Source organism: Chiloscyllium punctatum, chromosome 9 (assembly GCF_047496795.1).
Source record: "Chiloscyllium punctatum isolate Juve2018m chromosome 9, sChiPun1.3, whole genome shotgun sequence".
In the NCBI taxonomy this organism is placed as follows: domain Eukaryota; kingdom Metazoa; phylum Chordata; class Chondrichthyes; order Orectolobiformes; family Hemiscylliidae; genus Chiloscyllium; species Chiloscyllium punctatum.
The window spans coordinates 19,687,826-19,709,427 of record NC_092747.1 but is presented as its reverse complement, the minus strand read 5'-3'; the positions used below and the strand labels follow the sequence as shown (position 1 = coordinate 19,709,427).

Genomic DNA, 21,602 nt, shown 5'->3' with positions numbered 1-21,602 from the left:
TATTACACACTTCTGAAGCAGGCGGGACTTGAACTTGGATTGCCCTATCCAGAGATTAGATTAGATTACTTACAGTGTGGAAACAGGCCCTTCGGCCCAACAAGTCCACACCACCCTGCCGAAGTGCAACCCATCCATACCCCTACATCTACCCCTTACCTAACGCTACGGACAATTTAGCATGGCCAATTCACCTGCCCTGCACATCTTTGGACTGTGGGAGGTAACTGGAGCACCCGGAGGAAACCCACGCAGACACGGGGAGAATGTGCAAACTCCACACAGTCAGTTGCCCATGGTGGGAATTGAACCTGGGTCCCTGGCGCTGTGAGGCAGCAGTGCTAACCACTGTGCCACCGTGCCGCCCACTAAGGGCATTCCACTGCACCACAAGAGCTCTCCAAGGTTAATATTAAAATAATGGTTTAACGTGTAGCATGCAGACTCATTACAAGATTTCAATCACCTTGTGACAGAGGATTTATTGTCGATTCAGCTGACCCATCTTTTTTAAATCAGGTGTGGGCTTGTTGGAACTGCTTTGGAAGCAGAATTCAGATGTTTCGTATTTAGATTAGATTAGATTAGATTACTTACAGTGTGGAAACAGGCCCTTCGGACCAACAAGTCCACACCAACCCTCCAAAGAGCAACCCTACATTTACCCTTCACCTAACACTATGGGCAATTTAGTGTGGCCAATTCACCTAACTTACACATCTTTGGACTGTGGGAGGTAACTGGAGCACCCAGAGGAAACCCACGCAGACATGGGGAGAATGTGCAAACTCCACACAGAGAGTTGCCCGTGGTGGGAATTGAACCTGGGTCCCTGGCGCTGTGAGGCAGCAGTGCTAGCCACTGAGCCACGGTGCCGACCTTCCCCCCCCCCCCCCCCCCCCCCCCGCCTCAACCCCCCACCACCCCCGGCTCCAACTAACTTTTCTGCCTGGGGTGGTGGGGGCGTATGGATTCAGAAAGGAGACTTAAAATTCCTCTCTTTGTTTCTCTGGTTGTGTTTAATAATTCCTCAACAGTCAAAATCTCAAGCTAAATAATGAAATGGGCAGCCCCCCCCAGCCTATCCCTCAGCTTTTCATATCAGAGCTGAAGGAAATAACACTTGTCTCACTCACCTTGACAGCGCAGTAATCGAAAAAGCCAGTTTCTGAAAATATTGCCACCAAAATCATCTTTAAAAAAAAAAGACAGCACAATGAATGAAAGAACATTGGTTTCATCATTTGTCTTTCTACATTTTTACTCATATTTCTTGCAATGTTTCTCTGAGGTCATATTTTTTTCCTAATTTGTAAAGCGTTGACTAGCAGGTACAGGTACAGAAAATGGAAGTTGAAAATAACTGAGAGAGAGCCAGAATGCTTTTTAATACACCAGTTTATGGACAGTAATCCCATCTATCTGGTTTTAACTAACAGTAGTTCTCATACTGTGTCTGAAGGTGGAAAGGCACAGTGACCTGTACACTATTCCATCAGGGCGTGAAGTGCAGAAATCATTCTGTGCTCACATTGACATCAAATCACTTTGGTTGGGATTTCTCATTTCTGCACTCACCAGTTCCTGACTTTGCTTTTGAATAGATTACGTGGGCATAAATGCAAGGGCTGCTGATGTTAGAAGGTGATAATCTAAGTCCTTTTTAAAGGGATGTTCACATCTACTATAAGATAAAAGATCATGTTAAAAATTATATGGAAAATAACTTGAACATTGCTGAAAAGGGGGCATGTTGCCAGAATGTTTTGTCTTAGCCCTAACCCTAATCTTAACTCATCTGGACAAACGCAGAACTGCCAAATTTCAAACAATCACAATAATTTATAATGCACGACAAAAGGCTGCTGATTGGTTGGCAAATTGACTGATTGACCCAGGATGGACAAAGTATCAGGAATATATGCTACCCAGAGTCCTAGATAGTTGGAAAAGACACAATATCTGTTTGCATATTCCTCTAGTTTGCAGTGAAAGGCCCCTGCATATGAATGTACATTGCTTCTAGCAATCTCAAATGAATCATGTTCCAATCTTGAATGGTTAGCTGAAGTTGGTTGTTCATATAGCTACTAACAAGCTCAGGATTTTTCAGTGCTGCCCAATCACATTGAACAGCAGACATTTTTATTGTGTTTTGTAAGCATGACTGGGAGGGCACAGTCTGTCTCCGAATCTGCCTACAACTGAAGAGACTGTTGTTTCATTCCATCAGCCAATCTTTGGGACATACAGCTTATGTACTTGACATCACACTGGCACTGATGAAGTCCTGATGAAAGATCCTGCCCGAAACGTTGACTCTATTGCTCCTCGGATGCTGCCTGACCTGCTGTGCTTTTTTGAGTGCCACACTTTATCGAATCTGACTCTCGAGCATCTGCAGTCCTCACTGACTCCTATCACATGGCACTGAACTTCATGCATGATGCTGCTTAATTGCACAGTGGGCAGACTACATTTCTGCACTAACGGCAGCATCCTCTTAGTGGGGAATACCATTTGCATAACCATGGAATAGTTATGCCATGAAATGGAAAGTAACTTTGTCCAAAGGCATTGAACATTAATTTGCAAACACCTGGCTTATGGTCAGTGCTATGCTTAATTTTTACTTTTGTTCCCTTGCATATATAGGACTTGCATGTTAGCATCAGCTGTGGTTGACTGATCATGGACAATTTGGTCTCTCAATCAGAAAAGTCAGAGGGTCAAGTGCCAAGACTGAAACTTTACTGCATTACTGAGGGGTTGCTGAACTTTTTCATAAACCCTTCTATCAGATGAGACATCAAACCTCAATCAATTGGAAATGTATTTGGTTTTAAGCTGGTGAACTGGGGAAGGGTAGATAAACTAATGATGGATAAAGAGACTATACCTAAAATATTAATCTGCCTATTATCTGTACAAATGGCAACGCAAAGGTTTTACAGTCAACGGCTGTTCTGCAACAGCAGTGTTACACCAGTGTGGAAAAATGACATCCCTATGTTCAATACCAGTAACTCCCAGAGACAGCAACCAGTCAAACACCCTTCTGGAAGAACAAAGGGTCACAGCCTGGCATTTAGACTGAGCCCCTCAGAGCTAATACCAGGGCATCTTCAGGTAATATGGAAATCTGGAATTCTCTCACCCACAAGTTATTGAGATTAGGCCAATTGAAAATTTCAATACGAGATTGATAAATTTGTGTTAGACAAAGGCATTAAAGGTATGAAACAAAGTGGTGAAGTAGAGTTGAGATGTTGTTCAGCCTTGATTTAACAGAATGATAGAATAGGCCAGGTATCCTACGAATAATCCTATATTTCTATCATAATGAAAAATGGGATTTATAAACATGGAGTATATGGGCTTTATAGTGAGGTATCTTAAGTTAGCACCAATGCTGGAATACTCACAGAGAATGAGGTTTATTTTGAAAACATTATTTGTGAATGAACATTCTAAATATCCAAGAGGAGTTAATATGGTGAAGAAAGCATTTGTACAAGATTCAATTTCAAAGTCAGTATGATGAATGCTACAATTTCCTGTTCCAATTACACTAATCTTGTTTAAGACGACAAGTAATCCATTAATATGACAGCTCGCTGCAGCTTTGTAAACAGACTGGATAATTTGACTTTAGTATTCTTTTAGATATATTGCTACAGATTGTACAGTTGCAATTATGGCAAAATTGTCAATGTTCACCATCATTCCAACAGCAAAACTTGGAGCAACTTCTGACATCTGCACCTAAGTGCAGTTAGAGTGGAAGTCCAGATGTGGTAGTTAGTAATGCCTGCTCCCACAGGCTGTGTTATCAATGCCGTTGCTGATCAAAATCAGTCAAAAATCGCTGAAATGATTCAAACTTCCACTTCTACACAATTATTCTCTATAAAAGGTCTTGCATTTTACTGAGTGAACTGTAAATATGATCCTAACAGTGTACCTTGCTTATATGCTCGGATGCTGCCTGACCTGCTGCGCTTTTCCAGCACCACATTCTCGATTCATAATTATTATTATTGCAGAGGTGCTCTGATCCTGAAAAACTGATTTTGTGCCTCCAGAATTTCATTTGTTATCTTTACAATCAAAGAAACTAGATTTTTAAAATGCTCAAGAATATTTTTTAGAAGCTCCCTTATGATACTTCAGCACTTAAGTTAATCCCAAGTGTAAGTCCCAAACTTGAACTTGCTGTCTAGAAAATGTGAAAAATAAGGAAGACTAATGAATGGCCTTTCTGCTTTTCTGTCTGTTAAAATTCTTTGGTGTGATTGGTTGTTTATCCTGCTCAATGATATCATGGTTGCAGAATTGCTTTGTCACTGTTGGTAGAATCTGACATTTAATAGTTAGAACTAAGTTGGATGGTTATATTTTTGATAAGAGACAGGAACAAATCAATTCTCTTTAACTAACATTTCATTAAAGGTTCTACCAACCAGTCTTCATCCACAAAAGGAGACACAAAGTATGCTTACTGATTATTTTGCCTAAAGGCCTTAAGTTTAAGGTAAATTGCAAAATCAGAGAATTGAATCTGTAGCCAATGCTCAGGAATTGGGCTAATAAAGTAGCAACAGAGGCCTGTAAAAGGTAGAGTAGGACTGGCACAATGAACTATTCTGACACATTCCACCAGAACATGCAGTCATCTGCTTGTGTTTCATTAAACAAGTGTTTCAAAACAAACCTCCATTTGCATTGAATCTTCAGGAAATTACTGTCAGCTTGAGCTATGGTGAAGTTAATTTCTTCAGTGACCATTTTTTGCTGTTCCATGGACATAAATCCTAACGACTGCAGGTCCCATTGTGCTTTTACAGCGAAAAAAAGTGAATTTGGGTGAGCACTTTTAATTTAAGGAAGAAAGGAACCCACTTAAAATAACAGCTCTGTTTTAAAAAATGAACCAAAGCATTTCCAACAAATATGCTAATGCTAATGCAGTGCACAAAAGTAATGGTGATTTCTATTCATTTGACATCTTTAATGTAAGAAAAAGGGAACATGGTCATTTGCAAAGTGGTAACGGACCAGACGTTAGCATGGAGCTACATGGAGAGCTACTGCGCCAGGTGCCCAAAAACTTGCTCAGCGGTTTGAGGAGTGACTTAGAGAAAGAAAGTGAGGCAGAGAGGCCTGAGTTTAAAACCATCACAGCTGGACTCAGGGGCAATGAAGAGGCCAGATTTCAACCAACAGAGCCCCCACAACATATTAAAGGCGAAAGAATTTACAGAGATTGGGATGGGTGAGGTTACGGGAGGATTTGAACTCAAACAGCAGAAAGATAAAACTGATGTGTTGTTGAGAATCAGCTGTTAATAAAAGTCAACGCGCACAAGCATGATTACAAACCCTTGGTGTCAAGGCCTGAGGGGCTGTGTCCTTAGATTTGCACAAGCAGTGCATGGAGGTAATGCCTGAAATAGTAATCCAGAGCACCAGGCTCATGTTCTGGAGATTTGTGTGGCAGTTGGTAAAATAAGAGATTTGGAATTAAAAGCCAGTCTAATGATGGCCATGTAACCATTGATTGTTGTAACTGCCCATCTGATTCATGAATATCCTTTACATAAGGAAATCTGCCATGCTTACCTGCTCTGGCCTATATGCAACTCCAGAGCTGAAAATTTGTTGCTGGAAAAGCACAGCAGGCCAGGCAGCATCCAAGGAGCAGGAGAATCGATGTTTCGCGCATAAGCCCTTCTTCAGTTGCATATCCTATATGCAACTCCAGACCTACTACAATGTGTTTGGCTCTTAACTGCCCTCTGAAATGGTCTAGCAAGCCATTCAGTTTCAAGACATTAAGATTAGATTAGATTCCCTACAATATAGAAACAGGCCCTTGGCCCAACAAGTCCACACTGACCCTCCAAAGAGTAACCCACTCAGACCCATTTCCCTCTGACTAATGCACCTAACGCTATGGGCAATTTAGCATGGCCAATTCCCCTAACCTCCACATCTTTGGATCGTGGGAGGAAACCAGAGCAGGCACGGGGAGAATGTGCAAAATCCACATAGACAGTCGCCCGAGGCTGGAATTGAGCCCATGTCCCTAGTGCTGTAAGGCAGCAGTGCTAACCACTAAGCCACCTTGCCACCCCAAATCCCCACATCCCATGAATGAACAAAAACACAAAAAAAAATTGGCCTTCCCCCATTAGTTGATTCTGAGTGCACCCAGAATTATTACCAGCACAGAAGCTACCACCACAAGCAACATTTCTCTTCTTGTTGTGACTGGTGTCATATTCCAGAAATGATGTGAGATGTTGGAGTTGGACAATGGTGGACAAGGTCAAAAATCAAATGACACCAGGTTATAGTCCAATAGGTTTATTTGGAATTGTAAGCTTCCAGAGCTTGAGGAAGGAACTGAGCTCCGAAAACTTGCAATTTCACATAAACCAGTTAGACTATAACTCAACATATTCTGGAAAGCCGGTTGGTGAAGAGTAGTATCAAAGCCAATCTTCACAAAGTTTATTTACAGATTGAAAGTTTGCAAGCACCCATCTCCAAAGTTAACCCAACACTTTCAATAAGTGCTTCTGTACATGTGCTTGAGCGAAAACTCAGTTAATGCCCATCCCAATAAATGATTAAACACATCTAAAAAATAATACCCAAGGTCATTCATAATCGAAAGGGACGGCTGAACAGAAGTTGCCCAGAACCCTTGAGAAGTGCTAGATTGTCACAATGAACTTCAGAACTCCAAGAGCTACACTCCGAACTTTTGGATGTTTCCTATTTTCGATGTAAAGAAAATGCCTTGCAACACCTGAGAACTCACATCGCACTTTCTGAGAGTGAAGCCCATGAGTTTGCAAATTCTGGTCTTACTCAGCCAAAACAGAACCAAATTCTGCCACCAACGTTTCACGCAAATGCTGAAATGTATTGCAAAGCTGGCAGGTGGTGAGATTAAGGTTAAGAAATAAATTCTGCTCCACAGTTAAACTGCTTGAACATTTTAAAAGCGATCAAACTATGTATGCATGAATGAAACAGTCCCAGTTAAAATGACTTTAATTACCATTCCAAACAATAATGCCAGTGTTTCGTAATCAATCCATTCCACGACTGTAGCCATGCTTGGCCTCTGCAATCAAAAATATAACACTCACAGTTAATCTCATGGCTCTAGCCAACAATTTTAATTTACAGCATGGCCTCTACTTTCTTTTGTTTTGATCTGGAGGTGCCAGTGTTGGTCTGGGGAGGACAAAGTCAAAAATCACATCACCACTGATCCAACAGGTTTATTTGAAACCACAAACTTCCAGAGACCCTGGTCCTTCCTCAGGCAGGGGGTGAGAGCCGGAGGAAGGAGTGGGGGCTCTAAAAGCTTGCAGTTTCAAATAAACTTGTTGGACTATAACCCGGTGTCATGTGATTTTTGACTTCTCCTGTTTTCCCATTTTTCTCAGGTGCAAGTCAACCTTTCCATTTTTCCGTTATTAAACACCAAAATCAAAGCCATAATTTGCTAAAACCAAGTCAGGCTTGTCAGATAAAGCTTTCATGTTCAGTTGTGTTAGTGCTGACGAATGGAAAGGTGGCAGATTTGGCAGAAACCCTCCACAATATAGACAAAGGCTGGACTGAATTCCCACCTTCCACATGACTGAGTCAGAGAAGCATAAAACCACACAGCCTATTTAGTTGGTCAGGTTAATGCCAGATACGTTGCAGGGTATGATCCAATTTATCCCACTCCCCGAATGAAACAAAGCACTGCAGATGCTGGAATTTGGAAATTAGAACAAGTGCTCCAGAAACCCAGCAGCTTTGGCAGCATCTGCGGAGAGAGAAACAGAGCACAAAGTCTTGTGTCTTTTTGGCTACGTCTGAGCAGAGTTTTGAGAGTGTTTTCACCACAAGGCCTTGCAAGATTTCTCACCCTATCTTAACAAAGGTGCCTTATGAATTATCTTCCTAAGATGTCCCTCACACTCGATTTCCGTCCCACCTCACCATGAGCCGTTCCCACAGAAACTTACCACTCTACGGATATCCAATGGAAACGCAGCATCTGTTGTGCACCACATCATCTTCAAAAGCCCGTGGTGCGTTCTGAAGATGTCCCGTGCAAAGATAGGTCTGAACATGGTGGAGAAGGGGTCATTTTGTCACTACCTAGTGAGAATCTTGCCATGGGGCAGCACGGTGGCTCAGTGGTTAGCACTGCTGCCTCATAGAGCCTGGGACCCAGGCTTGATTCCAGCCTCAAGTGACTGTCTATGTGGAGTTTGCACATTCTCGCCATGTCTGCGTGGGTTTCTCCAGGTGCTCCGGTTTCCTCCCACAATCCAAAGATGTGTGTGAGTTAGGTGGATTGGCAATGCTAAACTGCCCATAGTGCTCAGGGGTGTGTACATTAGGCGCATTAGTCAAGGGTAAATGTAGAGTAATGGGGTAGAGGAATGGGTCTGGGTGGGTTACTCTTCGGAGGGTCGGTGTAGACTTGTTGGGCCAAATGGCCTGTTTCCACACTGTAGTGATTCTATGATTTTATGGCACTTGTGAAAAGCATAAAAGATGGAGCAAGAGTATTCCTTCAATGTAGAAGACTGCAGTAAGTTGTAACACAAATAGACTTGGGGGTATGCACACGCAAAACACAGAATGTGAGCACATAGGTGCAACAGGTAATCAGGAAGGCTAATGGAATGTTGGCCTTATTTACAGGGGGTTGGAGTATAAGAGTAGGGAAATCTTACTGTAATTGTACAAGGTGGTGAGACCACTTCGGGAGTACTGTCGCAGTTTTCGTCCCCTTATCTAAGAAAAAATATTATTTCCCTGGAGACATTCAGAGAAGGTTCATTAGGGTGATCCCTGGTATGGAAGGATTGTCTGATCAGCGAAGGCTAAACTGGTCGGGACTCATTAGAATTTAGAAGAATTAGATATGATCTCAATGACATGTGTAAAATTCTTAAGTGGCAATGATGTAAAATGCTTAACCAGTAAGTGCTGAGAAGAGGTTTCCCTTCCTGGGAGAGTCTGAGACTGGAGGGCAGAGTCTCACAATAAAGGGGCACCAGATCAAAACTGAACTGAAGTGAAATTTCTTCTCTGGGGGTTGTGAGATTTGAACTTTGTTGCCACAGAGAGCTGTAGGGGCAAAGTCCTAGTGTATATGTAAGGCTGAGATAGATTTTTGAAGAGGTGGGAAATAAAGGTGATGGAGAAAGGGCAGGAAAGTAGACAGGAGGAATATTGAATCAGCCGTGCTCCTATCAAATGGAGCCAAGTGCTCCCAGACTCTCCCATGATTGGGAACTTCTTTTTAGCATTTACCCTGTCACCCCCCCAATGGAATTTTATATATTCTAGTGAGAGTCATGACATCGAAATATTCCTTGTCTGGCTCAAACATATTGAGCAAACTGCTCTTTAATCTGAACACATTTCTGCAGGAGGCTAGAAAAAAGGGGACACAGACACAGAATAGTACTCCAGAATTTCAAAAATCAGTAAGTGTACTACAACTACTATTTGCAGGTACCATTCACTTGTATGCAGAATTTTCACCTGGGATAATATTATTGCTTTATACATTGCTAAATCATGTTTAAATTAGACATTGTCCTTATTAAAATAGCAGCGAGGACATTAGATGGAAGTTACAACATTTGCCCACAATGAACCTAATTTCATTCAATGATATAGAGTCATAGAGATGTACAGCACGGAAACAGACCCTTCAGTCCAACTCATCCGTGCCAACCAGATATCCCAACCCAATCTAGTCCCACCTGCCAGCACCCGGCCCATATCTCTCCAAACCCTTCCTATTCATATACCCATCCAAATGCCTTTTAAATGCTGTAATTGTACTAGCCTCCACTACTTCCTCTGGCAACTCATTCCATACATGTACCACCCCCTGCGTGAAAAAGTTGCTCCTTAGATCACTTTTATATCTTTCCCCCTCACTCTAAACCTATGCCCTCTAGTTCTCAACTCCCCCTCCCCAGGGAAAAGACCGAGACTATTTACCTATCCACGTCCCTCATGTCTTTGTAAAATCTATAATGTCACCCCTCAGCCTCCAACGCTCCAGGGAAAACAGCCCCAATCTATTCAAACTCTCCCTGTAGTTCAAATCCTCCAACCCTGGCAACAGCCTTGTAAATCTTTTCTGAACCCTTTCAAGATCCACAACTTCCTTCCGATAAGAAGGAGACCAGAATTGCATGCAATATTCCAACATTGGCCTAACTAATCTCCTGTACAGCTGCAACATGACCTCCTAACTCCTATACTCAATATTCTGACCAATAAAGGAAAGTATACAAAACATCTTCGCTATCCTAACTACCTGCGACTCCACTTTCAAGGAGCTATAAACCTGCACTCCAAGAACTCTCTGTTCAGCAACACTCCCGAGGACCTTACCATTAAGTGTACAGGTGCTGCTGAGATTTGCTTTCCCAAAATGCAGCACCTTGTACTTATCTAAATTAAACTCCATCTGCCTCTCCTCAGCCCTTTGGCCCATCCGATCAAGATCTCACTGTAATCTGAGGTAACCCTTTTCGCTGTCCATTACACCTCCAATGTTAGTGTCATCTGCAAACTTACTAACTATACCTCTTATGCTCACATGCAAATCATTTGTGTAAATGATGAAAATTCGTGGAACCAGCACTGATCCTTGTGGCACTCCACTGGTCACAGGCCTCCAGCCTGAAAAACAACCCTCCACCACCACCCTCTGTCTTCTACCTTTGAACCAGTTCTGTATCCAAATGGTGAGTTCTCCCTGCATTCCATTAGATCTAACCTTGCTAACTAGTGTCCCGTGGGAAACCTTGTCAAACGCCCTACTGAAGTCCATATAGGTCACTCTGCCCTCAAAAGAATATGGAAGATATAAACTGTAGGGAAATAGATGGTAACATCTTGCAAAATGTTCATATTACAGAGGAGGAAGTGCTGGACATCTTGAAATACATAAAAGTGGATAAATCCCCAGGACCTGATCAGGTGTACCCGAGAACTCTGTGTGGGAAGCTAGAGAAGTGATTGCTGGCCCTCTTGCTGAGATATTTGTATCATTGATAGTCACAGGTGAGGTGCCGGAGGACTGGAGGTTGGTTAACGTGGTGCCACTGTTTAAGAAGGGTGATAAGGACAAGCCAGCAAACTATAGACCAGTGAGCCTGACCTCGGTGGTGGGCAAGTTCTTGGAGGGAATCCTGAGGGACAGGATGTACATGTATTTGAAAAGTCAAGAACTGATTTGGGATACTCAACATGGCTTTGTGTGTGGGAAATCATGTCTCACAAACTTGATTGAATTTTTTGACGAAGTAACAAAGAGGATTGATGAGGTTAGAGCAGTAGATGTGATCTATATAGACTTCAGCAGGACTTTCGACAAGGTTCCCCGTGGGAGACTGATTAGCAAGGTTAGATCTCGCTCAATACAGGGAGCACTAGCCATTTGGATACAGAACTGGCTCAAAGGTAGAAGACAGAAGGTGGTGGTGGAGGATTGTTTTTTAGACTGGAGGCCTGTGACCAGTGGAGTGCCACAAGAATCGGTGCTGGGATCTCTACTTTTTGTTATTTACATAAATGATTTGGATGCGAGCATAAGAGGTACAGTTAGTAAGTTTGCAGATGACACCAACATTGGAGGTGTAGTGGACAGCAAAGAGGGTTACCTCAGATTACAGTGAGATCTTGACCAGATGGGCCAATGTGCTAAGAAGTGGCAGATGGAGTTTAATTCAGATAAATGCGAGGTGCTGCATTTTGGGAAAACGAATCTTTGCAGGACTTATACACTTAATGATAAGGTCCTCGGGAGTGTTGCTGTTCAAAGAGACCTTGGAGTGCAGGTTCATAGCTCCTTGAAAGTGGAGTCACAGGTAGATAGGATAGTGAAGAAGGTGTTTGGTGTGCTTTCCTTTATTGGTCAGAGTATTGAGTACAGGAGTTGGGAGGTCATGACGTGGCAGTACAGGACATTGGTTAGGCCACTGTTGGAATATTGCGTGCAATTCTGGTCTCCTTCCTATCGGAAGGACGTTGTGAAACTTGAAAGGGTTCAGAAAAGATTTACAAAGATGTTGCCAGGGTTGGAGGATTTGAGCTATAGGGAGAGGCTGAACAGGCTGGGGCTGTTTTCCCTGGAGCATCGGAGGCTGAGGGGTGACCTTATAGAGATCTACAAAATGATGAGGGGCATGGTTAGGATAAATAGGCATAGTCTTTTCCCTGGGGTCGGGGAGTCCAGAACTGGAGGGCATAGGTTTAGGGTGAGAGGGGAAAGATATAAAAGAGACCTATGGGGCAACATTTTCATGCAGAGGGTGGTACTTGTATGGAATGAGCTGCCAGAGGAAGTGGTGGATGCTGGTACAGTTGCAACATTTAAGAGGCATTTGGATGGGTATATAAATAGGAAGGGTTTGGAGGGATATGGGCCGGGTGCTGGCAGGTGGGACTAGATTGGGTTGCGATATCTGGTCAGCATTGTCGGGTTGGACCGAAGGGTCTGTTTCCATGCTGTACATCTCTATGACTCTATGACATACCCATGTCATACAGTCAATCATAGATTTGCTTTTCTAAAGGGTCTTTGGAAAGATTCCACAAAAAACAATGTCAGGATTTACTAGGAATGAAGATGACACTTACATCACCAATCACGGCCAAGGCAGCCAAAGCTGCCAGTGATCCCAACATAGCAGCCAAAGATCGATGAACAATCTGAAATCACAGCACACAACAAAATGCAGTATTAGCCAATCAAATATAACAACCAGAATCTGTAGATGTCTTTATTTAAGAGTGCAAGAATGGTGCAATGCGGAGAGGAAAGAATGGGGAAATATGTTTCAAATCAATGTTTCAGAGACTCGGTAACACTAATCTGTTGCTCCTTCAGTCCCTTTCTGACAGGTATCTTAAGCAAGAGAAATGACTAAATTGGACACAAACTTATGAATGGAAACCTTCAGCCGTACCACCCATTCATAGTATCAGATATTCAATTCAATCTATACATTTAAAACAACATTTGAGTAACTAACATTGCCATTCAGTGATTCAGACACTTGTTATGCACATCTTTTGATTGTCATTCACATTGACATCATTTGAAAGGTAATTAAGTCAGGTAAATGGATCTCGGCAATGAATTCAAAGTCAACTCATACATTATTGTCCAAAATCAAAATTACCCCAGGGCGTTTTTCCTTGATGCCTCAAAGCATGATACCAAAAACGTGTGGCTGAGATGGTACATGTATTTCTCTGACTAATATATAAAAATTGAGGATGTCCTAGCTAGACAAGGGACAGAATATGGGAAATACATCAAACTACAGGGTCCCCAACAAGTTTTCCTTGGAGTCAGCAGTAATTCCATTGGCTGGACCATGTGAGTGACTGGGCCCACACTTCCAAAGGCATGTCTTATGGTTCGCTTGCTATTGACCCAAGACAACATGCTGTGATCAAATCATGTCTCCAGCACGACCTCAAGTTGACCAGGATTAGAGTTGTTGCGCAGGGATGCTGCGGCCCAAAGTGCCTGAAGCCACTCAGTCAGGAAGATTGTCGACAAAGCTGAGGTCAAAGGAAGTGGGCAATGGAGCAAAAGAAAGCCCACCAGAAGGAGGTAAAAAAATCAATGATTTTGGGGCCAATGCCATTCATCGGTGACAACCACTTGCTAATCGGTCTCTACAACCACAGCAGACGATGCTCAAATCTGGAAGTGATAGACACCGGAGATAGAAGGATATGTTAGGAGGGCATGCTGCAAACTTCTCACTTTACATTTTACAATCGTCCCATGATTAAACTTACTGCATTTTCCACAAGCTCTTGGTAAGGTTAATAAATGCTGGGAGTCTAAGGGTGGAAAACTGTGCTTTGCTCAGTTGGATTTGGATTTACGTTTGGATTTACAGTTCATTAAAATTTGCAAAGTTATGAAGGAGGATTAGAGGATTTGTGTAATAGGAAGAGGCTGCATAGGATGGAGCTGTTTTCCCTGGAGCGTCAGAGGCTGAGGGGTGACCTTATAGAGGTGTATAAAATCATGAGGGGTATGGATAGGATAAATAGACAAGATCCTTTCCCTGGGGTGGGGGAGTCCAGAACTAGAGGGCATAGGCTTTGGGTGAGAGTGGAAAGACATAAAAGAGACCTAAGGGGCAACCTTTTCATGCAGTGGGTGGTACGTGTATGGAATGAGCTGCCAGAGGAAGTGGGGGAGGCTGGTACAATTGCAGCATTTAAAAGGCATCTTGATGGGTATCTGAATAGCAAGGGCTTAGAGGGACATGGACCAAGTGCTGACAAATGGGACTAGGTTGGGTTGGGATATCTAGTCGGCATGAATGAGCTGGACTGAAGGGTCTGTTTCCATGCTGTACATTTCTATGACTCTGAGACTATTAAGCAACCTTGAGGGTTCTGACTCTTTGCCTTCACAACCTATTTCTTATTCTGCCTTGCTCTTGAAGTTGCACTATTTCAGACAGTTCCAATACACGATGCAGACTGAACCCCAGTCACCCACCCTCCTCCTTCTAAGTGATCCTCTGTGTGTCTTCAACACTCGTGGCTGTTTTCAGCCCTTCATTTTGGCTGAATGTTGCTTGGCGTCTGAGTACTGAGCGAGAGAGCCTTGGAATTAATTTTAACTGATGGGCATCCCTCCTTTACACTTGCTCAAAGCTGTTCAATTGGAGAGCTTGAATATTTAAAGGGAAAATTTACATGGAAAAGCTGACAACAGTAATGTATTCTGATTGTCTTTTTTTTTGCATCAGAATTGGCACAGATATCAAAATATCAGTGCCAAGGGAAAGTAGCACAGCAATAACAGAATTCAGTCTTCCTAAATAGAGTGATACATGGATAAATTGTTGTGGAACTACCAGAGCTACTCAAGAATATTAGGAGAACAAAGAGTATAAAAGGTATGCAGAAAAGGGCAGACAAGAGGTTTTAGCATGGTCTTGTTAGCTGAACAGCTCGCTCCAGCAGAGGATTAACAGATTGAGTGGCCTGATGCTGTGCTGTAAATGCTTTGATTCCATGAGTGTAGATCTGCCAAGTACCTTCATTTAAAGTGAATTGCAATCATTATCCAGGGCTCTCCTCAGCGCTGCTCCTTTGGCCCATTGGCAAAGCTTCACAAGAAATATAGTGGAATACCTGCCCACAGGCACATTAGGGCTTTCCATTGTTCACCCAGTGAGACCATGGCAGCCAAGTGGGAGCAGTTGTTGGAGGGGCAGCCAAGCTGCTCTGATTTTAGAAAGTGGCCTAATTTTACTATTTTAATCAAACTCTGCTCCAGTGGTTCTCAGCAAGTACTGCTGCGAGAGATCGAATATGCTGTAAAAATCTATGATTCTTTTACCATTGGTTTGCACTGACTCAGCAGTATCTCCGGTTCCTTCAAACCCTTAAACCCTCCACTGGGAAGAGAAAAAGGGGGAGATTTCTGGGAGAAACTTCCTCCAGGCAGCTGGCCAGAAGGATATGTTGGCTGACTGCTCAGACATCCTGCCAGAAAGTGTGACCCACCTTGACACTGGGCCTCAGTTGTAACAGGCTGCAGCTGAAACCAGGGTCAGAGAAAATGACATCACTGGGGTTGCACTCAGTTGGCAGTGGATGGAAGTTAGATCAACAGGAGTCAAGGCTGGCTTTGTGTTCTATTTATACCTGTCCCAACCTCACACAGAAAAAATGAAGAGCTTTTGGATTGCAACCCAAACACCAGCTGGAATTATGTCAGTGCGCAGCTAAGTGCTCAGTCCACAAGCTGGAGCTTCTGGCTGAAGATTAAACTGGAAACCCATTAAATGCAGTAAAGAACAATGCTCTGCATTTTACTCACTAATCAGTGGCATAGGATCGAAGACAAACTGTTATTAAAAGATTCCAATCATGTTGTTCCCAGAGTGTTTGCAGAGAATTAGTAGGCACATTTGTCACAACATTGACAGTGGACCTTTTTCCTTTAATTACCTTGGACTACAGCAGCAGTCACCTGTAAATAATTTTCCTGTTTAAAGATTAAAGAAGACATGTTTTCCTGAGAGCCTCATTACCAACAATAAGTGTGTCCCTCTCAAAACTCAAACATTTCTCAGGGAGTAGTGTCAGTGTTTGCTCTCTTTACAATTCTGTTATTGTGGGAGAAGAGGTTAGGTGCTCCACAGCACTTGAGAGATTGCTGAGGTCTAAAGTCTTTTTAAGGTTACTGTTTAATTATGAACCAGTTATTCTCTTACATTTAGGAGCATCTCTCTTTCCTGTCACTTCCATGTGATCTTTTACATCACTCATGATGTAGCTTAAACTTCCTGATTTGAGAGTTAACCTTTCTCACTACAATCTGCCCCAAGCCTCTGTCTTCAGATAATATTTGCATCCTCTGCCATTTCCTGCCAAAACTTTCTGTCTCATAAGGTTAAACATTTTGGTGGGTTCACCAATCTCCAAAGTCTTATTTGTAGCTCCCTCAGAAGTGGCTGAGGATCGATATTGCCCAGGTTTTCAATGGCATTCCGTGAATCATTAGTTTCATACAAAAGTGGTAGTGGAGAGAAGGAGTAGGCCCCTTGAGTCTGTTCTGCCCTTTAATAGGAATATTAATATCAGATTGTACCTCAACTCAACATTTCTCACTCCCTTGTTTCCCAAAGATCTATCCATTTCTGCCTTAAAAATTATTCAAGGATTCTCCTTCAACCATGTTTTGAGGAAGAGGCTTCCACAGGCTTAAAAGTCTGAGGAAAAAAAATCTCCTCATCTGCATCATTTTCCCCCCACAAGAGGAAACATCAGCGTCTATCCAGTCAAGGCCCCTCAAGATCGTAAAAGTTTCAACAAAGTTAACTCCAACTCCTATAAACTCCAGTGGCTACAAGCCCAACCTGTCTAACTCTGAAGTCAGGCTGCCCACTCCAAGAATTAGTCTGGTAAATTTTTGTTGACCTGCTTGTAATGTATTTACAAACTTCCATAAATAAGGAGACCACTACATTTTACAGAACTCCAGATGTGGTCTCTCACTATTTCGTTGGCGTTGTCAGACTGATGACAGAATGTCAGCTCTTTGTCCCTTTTATTACCAGCTACATATGGTTTGCTAGTCCAGCCTATTAATGGTTTCCTTCTCATCAGAAATAAGGTGCTCCTGTTTCTTCATCTTCTCCCACCAGAACAGAAAGTTTCTATTATACAAGTGAGTTTCTATTTCTTTCTTCATTATTTTACTGAGCTGGTCTAACCTCCTATAATTTTCTCGGCCTTGTGGGGAAATCCATGGTAGGTGAGGGGGGAAACGCTCTGTCCCATTTCTGGCATTGCCAATGAACTTTCACTCACATCTCTGACCCGATGACGGGTCTCAAACTCACTGCCAACATCGGTTCTTGTGGCAATAATCATGCAAGTGCTTGGGTGCTCCTCAGCCTTAGAAAAGCGGCTGGCGTAGAAAGTCTCTTTAAAATTCCTATTGACTTAACAATCTGTGAACTATTTACAGTCTTAGATTTAAGTCAATGTCTACAAGAGCTTCTTACATAAGATTTCTTTTGTATCACCATTGACACAGCTCACTGTTTACATATTTGAAAGCTAACTCTTATCTCTCCCAATTCACTGGTCTGAGTCTTATATCTTTTGGCTATGTCTCAATTCTGTCAAGTTTCACGGAGGGTTTCTGTTCGTGAGGACTAGCATGTTTATTTGTACTATCATCCAGAACTCTTTTTATTGACTACCTATCCCACCCCAAAGGTGCCATTCATGTCTGATACTAGCTCAATTCTATGACTCAGTGTTCCCAGAATAGACTGGCATCTCCGGTACCCATGCATCTTCAACAGGCCTGGGGTTGCCTGCACAGGTTGTGATATGTTTCCCTAGACTTGGCAGATATGAGGAAACTGGTGCTCTGCTTTGTGGATGGGCACCTGGAGGTGTGGAGGAAAAGGTGATGGAGAGGACTGGCAGAGGAGGCCATGCCATCAGATCATGCCAGCTTGGTCTGAGATTGCCCATCAGGTCAGTATGGTGACCATGGTCCAGAGGAATGCCCAACATTGAAGGGAGAAGGTCAATGATCTCTTTTCTCCGATACCCAACACTCACTCCATCTGCTACAGCACCCACCTCCCAGCAAGACTCATTCCTTACTCCGCTCACTATTTCATGCAACATTTACTAGCATTCACTCACCCACCCTCGTCACCTATCCTCCCAACACTTTACGTCCTCTATGCTGCCTACTTACTCGCCCAAGACACCTCGTCACTTCTCCCCCACCAGCTTTAACAGCTGTGCCACCCACTTACATCTCGGTCAATCCATCCCTTTGTCTAATTGAGTGAGAAACAAGATGGCTGATGGGCTGCCTGTCAGTGAGCTCCCCATCCTCTTTGAGAAAAGGACCTTGGATCCTTACTGCCACAGTGACTGACTGACTGACAGTGTCTGAGCCTCTGGACTGATATCAGAGGCTGCCATTCACTTCCTAGACCAGTCAGGGTCCCCTGACTGAAGGGTGTCATCTTTCACTTGACTAAGGAATGCTGGCAAGTACAGCAAACTTCCTGCCTTGTGCCTACTTTAAATGACTTAGACAGAAGTGCTGTCAGTCTGGTACCTCTAGCTGGGGGAGGAGAGGGCGTGAATGGTATCAGAAGCATAAAAGCAAGGCAGGGACGTTAGAAGTATCCAGGTTGGCTAAACATGTGAGAAGTAAACAGCCCTAAAGCACAGCCTGTCCAATCCATAGCCCAATCCTATGCATAAAGTGTCCCTCCAGCAGCATTTTAATGCACCTCTGAAATGTACCTGAAAGTGCCGCAGTGTCATGGAAGTGAATTGGGGAGACACCATGAGTGTGCCGAGAGGCTGGCAGGAATCAAATAGCAGAATATGAGATGGTGTGGGATAGTGGTCAGACCAACAGGTATTCAGGAGCATGTCCTGAGACATTAACTCCTGGTGTCCAAGATGGTGGTCCACAGGAACAAGCAGGTACCCAAAGACACCAGGTCCCTGCTCGGACCTTCCTAGCGGGAAGTCTTGCTTCCTGTAGCACCCGGTAGATTCGGAGACTGCACATTAATGGAGGTGAGATGTGGAGTTAATAAGATCATTAACCAGCAATAATCCACCCTAAACTGCTGCTGCCTAGCAAGAATCTCACCTCAACATCTGGAACTTCACTGGAAAATGCAGCAAGTTGCTCCCAACATTGAGAAAGTCTTCGCTAGGTTTCTCACACGATTCTCTCAGGTTTCTCACCATAGCTTAGAACATTCAGGCCTCTAAGATTCTGCCCACTGTTTTTGAAATAATATGTATATCCTTCGACAGCAATCACATTTGTATTGTGTAACTATTGCACAATATTCAAACATCTAATTTAATGGAAATGGTAAAAGCATGAAATTTAAATTGCAGATATGTGTCACAGCATGGGCAGGTAAAACTACATGCATTATTCTGCTTCTGGTAGAAAAACCTTTGAAGGGGAATACAGCAGTAAGGAGCCAGCAGAGTGACTTATTCTTTGTTCTACAATGCTTGGTCCCTCCAACTGAACTTGCAAAGAAAGTCGTTCCCAAACTGGGCAAATTTCAAAACTACTTTTGTTTAATTCAGTGCATACAATAATCCTCCCCCTTGCCTTATTGATGAAAAGGCATGGAGCAGTAATTATAAACTGTGTGTACAATAGGAAACACAATGTTAATGTTATTCTACAGACTGAAAACACGGCAGACTGCCCTGAGAAATGTTTAAGTTGTGAGAGGAATGCGCTTATTGTTGCTAATGAGGATATTAGGGAAATGTGTCTTCTTTAATCTTTAAACGGTAAAATTCTTTACAGGTGACTGCTGTTGCAGTCTGAGGTAATTAAAGGAAAAACGTACACTGTCAATGTTGTGACAAATGTGCCTAGAAACTCTCTGCAAACACTCTGGAAACAACATGACTAGAATTTTTTAATGAGGGTTTGTCAATGATCTCTACTAAGGCTTACTGAGTAAATGCAGAGTGTGGTGCTACAGTGCACACTGGTAACTAGAGTTTGCCCTGTTTCATCTTCAGACTGCACCAACTCAGTTGATATCACCCAATACAAAAGAGTGATTTGCATTTTTATAGCAATTTGCATGTACTCGGTACAGCCCAGAGTATTTTACAGCGTCTGAAGTATTAGCTTCTTCAATGTCAGAAACACAACCGGCAAAGATCCTACAGCATATTCTCCCACACACTAATGTGATAATGATTGCTTTTAGCAATGCTGCTTGAGGAATAGCTATTGGGCATGTCAAGGGGTGAACTCTCCTGCAACTAGTGTCATGGGCTATCGGAAGGATCTTATGAAACGTGAACGGGTTCAGAGAAGATTTACAAAGGATTTTGCCAGGGTTGGAGGACTTGGGCTATAAAGAGAGGCTAAACAGGCTGAGCTGTTTTCCCTGGAGTGTCAGAGGCTGAGGGGTGACCTTATAGAGGTTTATAAAATCATGAGGGGTATGTATAGAATAAATAAACAAGGTCTCTTCCCCAGGGTGGGGAGTCCAGAACTAGAGGGCATAGGCTTAGGGTGGACAAAGTTAAAACTCACACAACACCAGTTTATGGACCAACAGGTTTATTTACCGGAACCTCCACATTATAGGTTTAGGGTGAGAGGAAAAATATTTAAAAGGGACCGAAGGGGCAACTTTTTCATGCAGAGGGTGGTGTGTGTAGGGAATGAGCTGCCAGAGGAAGTTGGGAGGCTGGTGCAATTACAACATTTAAAATGCATCTGGATGGGCATATGAGTAGGAAGGGTTTAGAGGGATTGAGCCAAGTATTGGCAAATGGGACTAGATTAATTCAGGATGTCTTGTCGACATCGATAGAACATAGAACATAGAACAATACAGAACAGAACAGGCCCTTCGGCCCACGATGTTGTGCCGAACATTTGTCCTAGCTTAAGCACCTATCCATGTACCTATCCAATTGCTGCTTAAAGATCACCAATGATTCTGACTCTGCCAGCCCCACAGGCAGCGCATTCCATGCCCCCACTACTCTCTGGGTAAAGAACCTACCCCCTATAACCCCTATACCTTTCACCCTTCACCTTAAATTTATGTCCCCTTGTAACACTCTGTTGTACCCGGGGGAAAAAGTCTCTGACTGTCTACTCTATCTATTCCCCTGATCATCTTATAAACCTCTATCAAGTCACCCCTCATCCTTCACCGTTCCAATGAGAAAAGGCCTAGCACTCTCAACCTATCCTCGTACGATCTATTCTCCATTCCAGGCAACATCTTGGTAAATCTCCTCTGCACCCTCTCCAAAGCTTCCACATCTTTCCTAAAGTGAGGCGACCAGAACTGCACACAGTACTCCAAATGTGGCCTTACCAAGGTCCTGTACAGCTGCAACATCACTTCACGACTCTTGAATTCAATCCCTCTGCTAATGAACGCTAATACACCATAGGCCTTCTTACAAGCTCTAGCCACCTGAGTGGCAACTTTCAA

General features: G+C 43.1%; 1 protein-coding gene across 3 annotated transcripts in view; it reads right to left on the bottom strand.

Annotated features, from left to right (window-relative positions):
- The window catches only part of oca2 (oculocutaneous albinism II), a 545,784-nt gene that overhangs the window by 303,180 nt on the left and 221,002 nt on the right, over window positions 1–21,602 (bottom strand). For all 3 annotated transcript variants that reach the window (XM_072576986.1, XM_072576990.1, XM_072576987.1), the window contains exons 10-12: window positions 12,697–12,768; window positions 7,073–7,138; window positions 1,137–1,193 (exon numbers count right to left, since the gene is read on the bottom strand). In XM_072576986.1, coding sequence (XP_072433087.1) covers window positions 1,137–1,193; window positions 7,073–7,138; window positions 12,697–12,768 — 195 coding nt within the window. The remainder of the gene's footprint in view (window positions 1–1,136; window positions 1,194–7,072; window positions 7,139–12,696; window positions 12,769–21,602) is intronic.